Genomic DNA, 12,651 nt, shown 5'->3' with positions numbered 1-12,651 from the left:
CCCCTTTGTCCCTGACTCTTAACATCTATCTTCTCACTCTTTTTCTGGCTTCCCAAGTCTTACCTTCCTGCAGTGGGCCCCAAGCTCTACTGCAGGAATGGTATTCCTGATGCCCAGGTGGGAGGGATTTTCTTGCTGTAGTGAAGCACCAATTGTTCCTCATTCTTTGAGAATGGAGTCCGTTTCTTTAAAGCCTATTAACACCTGACCCCAGTCCATACTCTGGTTGAGGTTTACCTGGTCTTAGCAATCTGGGCCTCCTTTTCTTTTTCTTTCTTACTCTGAAGTGCTCAGTTCTGCTTGTTGAAATCCTTTTAGTTAATTTTTAAAAGATGCATGATCTCTCTCCATCCATCAGGGCCCCGGCAGTCTCAGTAGAGCTGTGTTCTCCAAGTGCTGCTTTGAAGTCTTGACCAGCAGCTGCAGAGCAAGTCCCTGGGATGTGAGCGGCTTCCCCATCCTGTCCTCCTCACATGTCACCCTCGGGGAGTGGGTTGAGAGAGCTGTGCAGCTCCAGGACATCAGCCTGGCGCTTTGGACGAACATGGCGGTGCCTTCGGTCGCAGAGTTCAGGTATTACCATCGGTCCCCGCGGCCACCCGCTTCCCGGTCTCCCGCCACAGACTGTAAAGGTCTGTCTTTCCTACAGAGCATGTAGCAGAAAACTCAGAACTTTTTTCTGTAGAGGCTAGTTTTGGTTGCTGAAGGCAAGTATGTTTTCCAGGTGGATCAGTAGGTTTTTAGCCCACGACAGGCTATTATGAGCTGGCCCACGCCTCTGTCAATTTGAAGCCTATTGTGATAAAGAGAGGGGGCTTGGAAAAGCATGTAGGATTACTTGAGAAAAGAAATTCACCTTTAACTATTGGCAGTGCAGTCTGCTGTGTCATTTGCTGAGGGGATGAGAGTGTGAGAAAGGAACGCTGTGTGATGTAGTGCAAGCCTGTAAGTGCTTCCTTATCTTTACAGACGCACGGATTCGCGGCTCCAGGGGCTTGTGCTGTGCCGACACCTGGCGGGTTTGGCAGAGCTGCTCCCTGAGTCCCGGCGGCAGGAGTACATGCAGAACTGTGAACAGCTGCTGCTCAGGGACAGCCAGGCCTTCCAAATTGTGGGCCAGACCCTTGGGGACATGGCTGGGCAGGAGGCCCTGCCCAAAGAACTGCTATGCCTCTTGCTCACCTCCCTGCGCCACTTGTTTGGGGAAGGGGACAGTAAACGGGACCTTCCCGAGCCAGCCCGCCGTGGGAGCCTCTGGGTGAGCCTTGGCTTGCTGCAGATTCAGACATGGCTTCCGCAGGCACGCTTTGACCCTGCGGTGAAGAAGGAATACAAGCTCAAGTATGCTAAGGAAGAGGTATGGAGGGACGAGAGTCTGGAGCATGGGCTCCTTCCCTGAATGGGTGTGCTTAGTATATTACTCCTTGAAGTGCCCTTTGGATGTTTAGAGCACCAGAGGGGTGATTTTGTACCTACCCTGTGACATCCCAGGGGTGTGTTCTAAAGACTGCATTTTCTTCCTTGAGAGTTCCTCTGAGTAAGCTTCAGTACTTGGAGGGGCCCTTCCTAAGGGTTTGCCAATAGGCTGCAGTAGACAGAGGTCTTAACGGTAGAACACCTGAGGCATTGCCAGAGAACTAGTGTATCTCCTATCCATACTCCCTGTACCTGAACTAAGTTTCGAATATTTGGACTTGAATAATTTCTTTAGATATGATATGGTATTCCTCAGGTCTTAACGTTTGGGTGTTTATCTAAAATTCAAGAATCAAGTTGATTTAGATTAAGTGGTATCCCTTGATAGTTGAACTTCTAACCAAAACATAAAGATAGTGGTGTAATTTCCCTTCTTCAAAATATGGAACTAGTATATGAGTTGGTAAAGACTAAGCTGCTATAGCAGAGTCAAGTCCGGTGGTGTGAATAAGATAGTTTCTTTTACCTAAAAGCTCTATGGTGAGTGGTGCAAGTTCATGGAGTAAAAGCCCCTGCTTTTGGGTCATTCGAGAGCCCAGGTTCCTTCCATCCAGTTGCTCTGCCCTTCCCCAGGGCATTGTCCTCTTGGACATGGTCATAGCTGGGCACAGCAGACCAGCTTCTTCCCTTTCTGTTAGTTACACCAGCTACAGTGTGAGTGGAAGACCCGAAACCTCTCATCGCAGCTACTGACTGGAACAGACTTGGAAGATGAAGTCATTATCCGTCACTCTCATCCTCACATCAGGTAACAGCAGAGTAATTGTGTTGTCCTGGTTTTTTGTTGTTGTTGTTATTTTAAAGACATTTTTAGGTTGATCTTTGCAATGTAATTGCAGTGTTAGAGGTGATAATACATGTCTCTACATTAGCAGTTAGATCCTAAAGCCATGGTTATAGTCAGGAAAAATTAATACTCTGAAAGGAAGGGCAGGATTCACATGGGGCCAGGTGGGTTAAAACCACTTAACTGATTTTCAGCATGACAGAAGTTGGATCTAATGATGTGCACTGTGTGGGTTTGCTGTCTTGGTAAATACTGTGCAGTGTAGTAGGTCTGAGTTCCAGTCCTGTTCCTATCCTTTGGCTTTAGACTTTGAATAGGTCACTTAATGCCTTTGAACCTTAGAGTCCATGTCTGTGAAAGGAGGATCATAGCAACTCCTTGAGTGAATTGTGATTAGACTTGGATGAAATACACATCTGCGTTACTTAACACCGTGGGTGGCGTGTGATAAATGATCTCTCTATGACTCGTTTACATTATAATTGTCAATATTTTCTTCATATTATTCCTCAGCAGCTGATATGCCTTCATTCTGTTTTCCTAGCTAAGGGCTCAATCTAGATTTGCTGTTTTCCTCCTGACAGAATTTGCATATTATGTTGATTTGCCTTTAGACTACTTCGCCAAAGAATTGATCATCTGGAGAACTTAATCTGCAACCTGTCAAAGAAGCAGGCCTTCAGACCCCAGGTGCCTGCCTACGAGTCCCTGGTGCAGGAGATCCACCACTACGTCACCAGCATTGCCAAGGCCCCTGCTGTTCAGGATCTGCTCACACGGCTCCTGCAGGCCCTTCGCATGGATGGGGCTCGGTCTGCCCAGGTGGCCCAGAACCTTCTGAAGGAGGAGGCTTCCTGGCAGCAGTCCCACCACCAGTTCAGGAAGCGGCTGGCCGAGGATTATGCCCTGTATCCAGACTCTGTGGCCCCGCTGCAGGCTTCCATCCTGCAGTTGCAGCATGGCGTGAGGCTGGTGGCATCTGAGGTCCACGCTTCACTCCACGGCAGTGTGGTCTGTGCAGACAGGCTGGCTACCCTGGCCGCATCCCTGCTGGCTTTTCCATCGGTGGGCCCCGCCTTCCCCACTTACTATGCCCATGCAGACACTTTATGTTCAGTGAAGTCAGAGGAGGTTCTTCGAGGCCTTGGGAAGTTGATCTTCAAGTGCTCAGGAGGAAAGGAGCTGGAAGGCAAGGGCCAGAGACCTTTCCCCACCCGAGAGCAGCTGCTGATGAACGCCCTCCTTTACCTGCGCTCCCATGTGCTGTGCAAGGGAGAGCTGGACCAAAGGGCCCTGCAGCTCTTTAGACATGTGTGCCAGGTAAGCCCATTTCTGGGGGGCAGCCCCAACCTACTTCTGAAGGGAGCTGGGAGCACAAGCAGAACATCAGCAATACTCTGTGTAGAAAGAGACCAGATGGTTCGGCATGGGATCTAGTGTCTTCCTTTCTGTCTCCTATTCAGCTGTCAGTTTTGGGGGTGTTTGTCCTTAATTTTTAAGAAATTAGAAAAAATTAGTGATGTTAGCTCTTTATCTGCAATACTGCAAATATTTTCTCCTAGTTTTTTTGTTTATCTTTTGACTTTATGGTGGTTTTGGCTAAGTAATAGTTCAACTTTTATTAGGAAAATCTGTTTTCCTCTTATCAATGAAAACAATTTGTTCTCAATTTATGTAATTAAAAGAATAGATATAAACAAGACTTAATACCAATTAAAGCTGTGTAACTGGTAACATACTGGTGCGTTCCATTCTAGATTTCTGTGTATACATGAACCTGTACATGTATGTCTATGACATTATAAATTTAAGTCATTTGTCCAGTGGTTTATAAATTTTTGTTTTTTAGCAGAACTCTTTAAAATGAAAGTCTTAGACTATTTTCCTGATAGGTAATAGATAAAGGACACGCTTTAATTGAAGACAGTTCTGTCTCCTCTCCTCTGTGATCTCTGAGACTGGTCTTTAAGTTGCTAGAGTTCTACAAACTACTACTAAAGTCCATTCTGTTTTATACTTTGCTTTAGAAACTTAACAGCAGTTAGTGATTATTTTCCTCTATCATTATGGTGTTCTTTACCTGCATCATACTGAATGGCTTCCTAGTTTTTTTTTTAATATGGATATGCTCTAAGACATGTAACTAATTTCTTATCATAGGACATTTATATTTGTAGTCTTTTTACTACCTTGGAAAATGTCACCACCACCATCACCACAGATAGACTTATACCTAGGTCTTTGGGTATAAATTCTAGAAAGCAGAACTGCTGGGATGAAGATTAACCACTTAAGTTTTTAATACAGATTATCTTTCTGAATGGTGGATATTCATTTCCTCAATTGTCATGAGTATTGTTTAATTTAGAGTTTTTGCCGACTTAAGGACTTAAAATCTTAGAGTTACTGGGGATTTAAGAGGTGTCTGATAAGGTATAGCCCAGTTTTGTCTGATTGGTGCCCTGCAACCACCCTGCCCCCAGCCCTCGTTTCCCTTTCCTGAACTCCTGAGCCAGCTGCTTAAGTTGTTAGCCAAGTGCAGTCTGAATCACAATCCCCACATTGCCTGTCCTAAGTACAAAACATCATTAACTCCTGATAGGAAGTTCCAGTGGCATTTACTGTAGCAAGTTTTTACACCTGTGAAAAAGTAGCAGTACAGTAAGGGGGAATTTAGAAAATGGGTTGCTGCAGAAACAGTTTGAAAACAGTTTACTTTCTCTCTGTGACCTGGGATTGCGTTTCTTGGTTGTTGGCTTTTACTTGTTTTTGAAACATAGTACTTTTGTTATCATGAGAAATTAAGAGCTGACAAGTTTTGCTTTGTTCATTGAAGCACCTCAGCGAAGACAAATAAATTTCCTTCCAAATGTGTAACTTTTCAGGAAATTATCAATGAGTGGGATGAACAGGAACGCATAGCCCAAGAGAAGGCCGAGCAGGAAAACAGCCTTTACAGATACAGGAGCAGGAACTCCAGGACAGCCCTGAGCGAGGAGGAGGAAGAAGAACGGGAGTTCAGAAGGCAGTTCCCACTTCATGAAAAGGTTGGGTGGTGGTAACAGGGTTTGTTTGGGAATAATTTCTCTTGCTACCACCTGTGTTACCTTTGAATGGTTTTATAATCTAATTGTTTTTACTATATCTTTATGTAAGTCACTACTTCATTTTTTTGATTGTTCATGCTCCATCTTTGCGCCTTTCTTTTGGCTTAAAACTGCATTTTGGTTTTGTAGTTCAATTGCTCTAATGTTATTGACAGGATTTTGCAGATATTCTGGTAGAACCAACGCTGGAAGAGAAGAAGGGAACTTCAGATGGACAAGAAGAGGGAGCAGCCACAGACCCCGCCCTCCTCTCCCAGAGCTCGATGCAGGCTGTGATGCTGATTCACCAGCAGCTGTGCCTCAACTTCGCTCGGTCCCTCTGGTACCAACAGACTCTGCCGCCACACGAGACAAAGCATTACCTTGGCCTGTTTCTGTCCTCCTATCAAACTGGGGCATCTCTTGTGACACACTTCTACCCTCTGATGGGTATGACAGTTTACTTTTGTTATACTCTTGGGAAATGAAAATGAAAAAATGTGATTGCTACTTCTGGAAAAATTAAAATCATTACCTCCCTGTTTTTTGCTAAATTCCTTATTGAGGGAGTTTCTTAGCTTAAGAGACTCAAGCTACTTCAAAAAAACTTCTTTTAAAATTCTGCAATAGTGGATTTTTATCATTTGAATACTTTGGGGTAAAGGGATTAAAAAATAAGGATATAGACTTAGTTTAAATGGTTTTGTTCCTCAGTATTATTTCTGATTTGCCTCTAATAGCTTCAGGGTTTTTCATATCCTATATTCCTAGGAGCAACCTGGGAACTCAGAAATTAATCTTAGAGAATTTCATTTGATTCACTTTCCTGTATGATCTCATGAGTTCTTCCTTGCTATTAGGAAGGAAGCTTTAAATTTCTTTTCTGCCTACCAAGACAGTCACAAAACCCAGGAAACTGAATCCATCAAACCAAGCTCTATAGCCTCTTGATAACAGCTAAGTATCTGAGTTCCTCTGTATATCCAAGAAGCTTGGCAGACTTGGTGATACTCTTTTGATATTACGGTCCTAACCCTCTAGGCCCATGTTGCTTTGGGCATGAGTGGCATTGAAATATCTTCATTTGTTACAGTAGTTCATTATTTTTGAGCATGTTTTTGTCATCTTTATAACTTGATAGCTCAGCCTGCTGAGTTCACTGACTTTACTATGATGTTGTTAACTTCCCAGGAGCTGAACTGAATGATCAACTCTTGGGCAGCCAACTTTTGGCCTGCACCCTCTCCCATAACACTCTCTTTGGTGAGGGAGTCTCAGATCTGATGGTGAAGCCCGATGGGCCCTATGATTTCTACCAGCATCCCAATGTCCCAGAAGCAAGGCATTGTCAACCTGTGCTTCAAGGTTTCTCAGAGGCTGTTAGTCAGCTGCTGCAGGAATGGCCAGAACACCCGGCCCTTGAACAGGTAGGGCATCCGGTGAGGAGAGAGTCTTAAAGATACGGTCTCTGCCATCTCTGGGGATGTTCATGTGCATATTTCAATACATTAACAAAGATTCACAAAACCCCACTTCAGTGGGATACTATGCCCTGCAGGATGGACATACCAGTTTGTACTGTATAAATGATGTTTGGGATTCTATTAATTTTATTTGTTGGTCAGAGTTTGCTGTTCACATGTTAAGGTGCTGCTCTATTGCTCTGTTTATTCATATACCTCTATTTGTTAGCAAAGGCCTGGCTTTTTCAAGATTGGTGGTTTGTTGTTGTTTTTTTTTTTTTTAAAGATTTTATTTTATTTATTTATTTGACAGACAGAGATCACAAGTAGGCAGAGAGGCAGGCAGAGAGAGAGGGAGGAAGCAGGCTCCCTGCTGAGCAGAGAGCCCGATGCGGGGCTCGATCCCAGGACCCTGAGACCATGACCTGAGCCGAAGGCAGAGGCTTTAACCCACTGAGCCACCCAGGCGCCCCAAGATTGGTGGTTTTAACTCAGACCTAACTTATAGTTTTCAGCCAATTTTGTAATAATTCTTATAATGGAGAGTGGTTAAGAGAGATTATCTTGGGGCACCTGGCTGGCTCAGTCAGAAGAATATATGACTCTTGGACTCCAGGTTGTGAGTTCAAACCCCACATTGGCTGTAAAGATTACTAAAAAAAATCATCATAATAATAATTATCTTCTCAAACTCCATGTTTTTTTCAAGAGCAATGCAGGTTAAGTGTTTATCTGAGATCCACAGGCCTGGAAGTTTCCTCCATGGTTTTTGTAGGTGCTTGTGAAGCAAGGACTTTGCATAAAACTTTCATCAGTTCTCTCTTCAGTAACCTGTGACTTTGGGTGATAGTCCCACAGAAACGCCTAGATCTTTTATCTATCTGTCTATCTGTTTACTGCAGCTGCTGGTTGTAATGGATAGAATTCGTAGTTTTCCACTTTCCAGTCCCATCTCAAAGTTCCTGAATGGCTTAGAGATCCTTTTGGCAAAGGCACAGGTACGATAATTCTCTCTCTCCTCTCATTTTAGTCTGTAGTCAATTGAAAAAAGATTTATCTTTTGGCAGAGTTATTGTTAAAGGGACAGAAAGTTATAGTTTGGATTGGAGAGAGGAATCCGCTTCCTCGGTTTTTCTGGCATGGGGTCCGATCATTACAAGTGAAGCTTTTGCCTTGTGGGGCATGTGAAGGCCCTGCCTCCCCTGTTCTTAAGTGTGGGATGCAGTGTCCACTGGTCCTGAGGCCTCCTTTGGCCCAGGCTTCCTGGTGGACTTCCGGACTAGCCCCGTGCCTGCATGTATCACCCCATGGTCCCCTCAGCATCCTCTGAAGTATCTGGTGATTCTCTGATTATCACATTTGGGCTCTCCACTCTGGAGGGGGTCACATGTCTAACAATAGCAATTCAGGCTCAGCTCACAAATCCTTTGCTTTTTGCCTAAACTTGGCTTTGCTGAAGTTCTGTCAGGTGACCAGAAACAACTTGAAGCTTGGTACGCTGGATGTAAACTCATTGGTAAATTGGCATAAAAGTTATTTAGAGGCCCTGGGGTCTTCACTCAAAGACTAAAGAGCCGAGATATTCCTGAGAGCGGGCGGTGATTAAGGGATTAAATAATGGGCATAGTAAATTTTATCTTTGCTTTTTAGGATTGGGAGGAGAATGCCAGTAGAGCTCTCTCTCTGCGGAAGCATCTCGATTTAGTCAGTCAGATGATCATTCGTTGGCGTAAACTGGAACTGAAGTAAGTGATAATCTGTCCCTTCCCTTCCCCTCCTGAATTTATGCTGTAGGGACACTTGATAGTTTGTGTCTGCATAGACTGAGAATGTGCTTTTCAGTTATTAATCGCAGAATTAAAAGCAGGGCATTAAAGTGATCTCGGTAGAGACCAGACAACGGCATACCTTCCCAAGACAGCAAACTAGTTGTCTTCTCCATCTCCACTTGGGAGGAGAGAAGAGTGAATGTTTAGCTTCTGCTTGAGTATTTCAGATCTTTCCAGTGGGTTTTCTTAAATGACTGCTCGGCCTCTTCTCTCGCATTCCAGCTGCTGGTCTATGAGTTTGGATAATACCATGAAGCGCCATACCGAGAAGTCCACCAAGCACTGGTTCTCCATCTACCAGATGCTTGAGAAGCACATGCAGGAGCAAACAGAGGAGCAGGAAGGTAACTCCCATCCGTCAATTCCTGCATCGTTAGAAGTTGCAGGCTAATTGTAGAGTGCTGCAGAGTGTGGGGTTTAACCTGTTCCCATGTCTGCTGGCACTGATGCTTTTACATAGGATACGTCATTTGACTTGATGGAATTCCTCAGAGTTTTAAGTGACTTGTTCAAATTCTAGAAAGCTGGTCATAAGATAAAGTTTCCTTATTCTGTATATCCAAGAGATGTGTCATAATGAAGATTTCTTAGATACTAGCTGGCATGCTTGAGTTAAAAGTGTTTTCATGCTTGAAACAAACACCTTATAATTCAGTTTCATAATTTGTTCTGAGTGCATTTAACACATCTCCTGACTGCAGCTGTGTTTATATCAGCTTGGAATTTACCTGTGGTCCTCCTTGCTTCAGAGTTTCACTTTGCGGTCTCTACTTGCCTGCTATCCCTCGATGTGTCCTAGAGTAGATTACGTGCATGTTATGAATATGGGGTGATGGTTGCAGGTACATATGGTTTCCTCTTTGAATCTCTAAAGATGACAAACAGATGACCCTGATGTTGCTGGTCAGCACATTACAAGCATTTATTGAAGGATCCTCACTGGGAGAATTCCACATACGACTTCAGATGTTACTGGTTTTCCATTGTCATGTCTTGTTGATGCCTCAAGTTGAAGGAAAGGGTAAGGAGGGATGGGTGTGTGTGTGTGTGTGTGTGTGTGTGTATGTGTATTTTTTTTGGTATATACTTTTTAAAAAAATTTTTGTGGCAATATTTATTCACATAATTTTGCTTAATACATGTCTTTCTATGCAAGACTGAATTTAAAAGTCTCTATAACATTTTTAGTTACAGTAATAACACATTAATAAATTATAAATTAACAGAATATTCATATTTGCTTTAAAAAATCATTTATCAAACACTAACCTGTAGATTATCTGGAAGATTAAAGATGCAAATTGCTATAAATCTGGCATCCCAATTAAGTTCTGATTTTTAAAAGTATATAAAATGTCCCTTAAATTATTCCAAGTTACACTCAAGGAAATTTTATTTTACCCTTTTCATAAGTTACTAAGTTTATAACCTCTTAAACATTCTATCCAAATGTGGGAAAACTGTCTGGAGATGCAAAGCACAATAAAATAATTACATGAGAAAAGCAAATAAAAATACCTGTTAAAACAAAATTATTATAGCTGGCAGCACTTAAAATTGGTAATTTGTATTTTTTTTTTAAGTTTTATTTATTTATTTGACAGAGATCACAGGTAGGCAGAGAGTCAGGGGTTGGGGGAAGCAGGCTCCCTGCAGAGCAGGGAGCCTGATGTGGGTGGGGCTCTGTCCCAGGACCCTGAGATCACGACCTGAGCCGAAGGCAGAGGCTTAATGCACTGAGCCACCCAGATGCCCCAATAATTTGTATTTTTTTAAAAAGTTGCATAGCTCCAAGATGATTCATACTGATTAACTCTTGAGCAGTTTTACTTAAGAGGAAATAATATATTTAATAGATCGTAATTCAATTGACATTCTTAGATTTAGTTCATTAAAATGTAATTATGTAACTTGATTTACTCTTTGGACTGCATTCTGGTACTGTTATACCTTTAATTTCAAATATTAATGTATTTTAGCTCTCCTATGGAGAAGTCTATTTTCCACTCTTGGGGGAAAAAATAGAAGAACTTGAGATCATGGTCTACATTCAAACACTGTTTTACTGCTTGATTACATTTCTTGGTTTCACATATATACTTTTACAGTGCACTGTTTAAATGGATTAGGCTTTGAATTCTCCATGAGTAGGTGTCTTGTTGCATACCAGCTTTTATTTATTTACTTATTTAGAAAGATTTTATTTGTTTATTTGAGAGAGTGAGTGAGAGCATGTGGGGGGGTGGGGGCAGAGACAGAGACCCTCAAGCAGACTCCACACTGAGTGTGGGGTGTCATGGGGGCTCGATCCCACAAGCAATGAGATCATGACCTGAACTGAAACCAAGAGTCAGATGCTTAACTGACTGAGCCACCCAGGCGCACCTGCATACCAGGTTTTAAATGAGACACCTTTAATCATCTTTTACTTTAAAGGGATACACGGTAGACACAGAGAACAACATTAAAGTACAAACTGGTTATAAATGAAGCCCTGGCTAGTGGACTCTGCCAGAGGTCAGTTGCCAAATGCAGATCTCGGATATCGGTGGGTTGAAGATGCAGATCTTTCTGTCTAGACAGTGTTAGGTGTCCTGCTAAGCTTTTGCTTGGACCAGGCCATAATTAGATTCTTGGATCTAACGAGAGCTGTGTTCTATGTCAAGTAACTGCACCTAAAATGCTGTTAATTACTGTCCCTGACCACATCTGTTTGGATGAAATGAAACTAGGGCTCTAGATTGTGAATGAGCAGTCAGGGTGAGCCTTTTACGCCATCTTTTAAAACAGGCTCAGTTTCTGCTTACTTTACAATAAGATTCCGAGAAAGGGTTTGAAATTGTGTTTAGTGAAACATCTGAGTACACGGTCTTTAAGAACAAAAGTGCAACGAAACAATCTAAAATGAAAAAATGGGGTAGTGTTGACAGCCTGCCTGCATCTCTGGGAACTGTTAGACTTAGGCTCCCCGTTGAGCTGTTAAATAATCTGCCTGTGAAATGTTGTGCTGTCATCTCAGGGCTATAATCTCAGGGCCTCAAGGCAATGAGGAAGTGGTGTTGCTAAAATGTGGAGCCCATGGGTGCAGCAAGTAGCACATGTGGCAAGCATGGTGTTTTTGTTTGTTTTCGTTTCTTCCAGATTCACTTTGCAGTGTTCTGTGGAATCTGTACCATTATTACAAGCAATTCTTTGACCGAGTCCAAGCCAAAATTGTGGAACTTCGTTCCCCCCTTGAAAAAGAACTTAAAGTAAGATGAATAACTGTCATGATCACTCTTGGGAGAACAAAATCAGCAAATTGTTTTTAGTTCTGTTCTTTTTTACATTTAACTATGAGGCAGGGGGCTCTGGGAAATAGAGACGTGCACTGCAACTGCCAATACAATGGCAAGATTCACGTTTTGCAGCACTGCCTCCATGACTGACCTGTCCAAGTGTGTGAGAGGTTAGTGGAGTGGCCCCTGTCGAAGGGTCCTCAGAAGGATTGCTACATACGTCTGTTAGTGCTCCCTCCCCTGCTCTTGCCCAGACTGATTTTCCACCTCAGGGGATGCCATTTAGTGTTGAGTGTTACTGAGGTCCCCTGGGGGAAAGGAGGACCCTGTCTTTTGATAACTCTCAGTAGTTGTGGAACCAACAAATGGAATACGTATCAGCTGACCTGTTGATAGTGACAGCACTCTTTTTTCATTGCTTAGTGACAAATATGTGGTTTCTTTTTTAAACTTTTACTTGTTTACTGGCACACAGTCTGGTATTTGGGATGGAGTGGGCTCTGGTCTTTAGCATAGAGATGATTTCGAAAGAAACATAGTGACACCAGCTTTATAAAGCTATTTCTTGATCTTCATATATCTTACAGGAATTTGTTAAAATATCCAAATGGAATGATGTCAGTTTCTGGTCCATTAAACAGTCTGTGGAAAAGACACACAGGTAATTCGTTTTTTAAAAACTGGGGGTGATGGGTACCTTGGTGGCTCAGTTGGTTAAGTGTTCAACTCTTG

The 12,651-nt window shown here is 42.8% G+C and overlaps 1 protein-coding gene across 4 annotated transcripts in view; it reads left to right on the top strand.

Moving 5' to 3' along the window:
* Window positions 1–12,651, top strand: part of MDN1 (midasin AAA ATPase 1) — a 173,424-nt gene that overhangs the window by 126,323 nt on the left and 34,450 nt on the right. For all 4 annotated transcript variants that reach the window (XM_047734448.1, XM_047734449.1, XM_047734447.1 and 1 more), the window contains exons 60-72: window positions 359–573; window positions 970–1,357; window positions 2,115–2,224; window positions 2,878–3,583; window positions 5,149–5,310; window positions 5,526–5,799; window positions 6,541–6,776; window positions 7,715–7,810; window positions 8,463–8,557; window positions 8,864–8,985; window positions 9,516–9,662; window positions 11,783–11,892; window positions 12,507–12,580. In XM_047734448.1, the coding sequence (XP_047590404.1) occupies window positions 359–573; window positions 970–1,357; window positions 2,115–2,224; window positions 2,878–3,583; window positions 5,149–5,310; window positions 5,526–5,799; window positions 6,541–6,776; window positions 7,715–7,810; window positions 8,463–8,557; window positions 8,864–8,985; window positions 9,516–9,662; window positions 11,783–11,892; window positions 12,507–12,580 (2,735 nt within the window). The remainder of the gene's footprint in view (window positions 1–358; window positions 574–969; window positions 1,358–2,114; window positions 2,225–2,877; window positions 3,584–5,148; window positions 5,311–5,525; window positions 5,800–6,540; window positions 6,777–7,714; window positions 7,811–8,462; window positions 8,558–8,863; window positions 8,986–9,515; window positions 9,663–11,782; window positions 11,893–12,506; window positions 12,581–12,651) is intronic.

Source organism: Lutra lutra, chromosome 6, assembly GCF_902655055.1.
Source record: "Lutra lutra chromosome 6, mLutLut1.2, whole genome shotgun sequence".
Lineage (NCBI taxonomy): Eukaryota > Metazoa > Chordata > Mammalia > Carnivora > Mustelidae > Lutra > Lutra lutra.
Note: the sequence above shows the minus strand (reverse complement) of the source record. Positions and strands in the feature narration are given on the sequence as shown.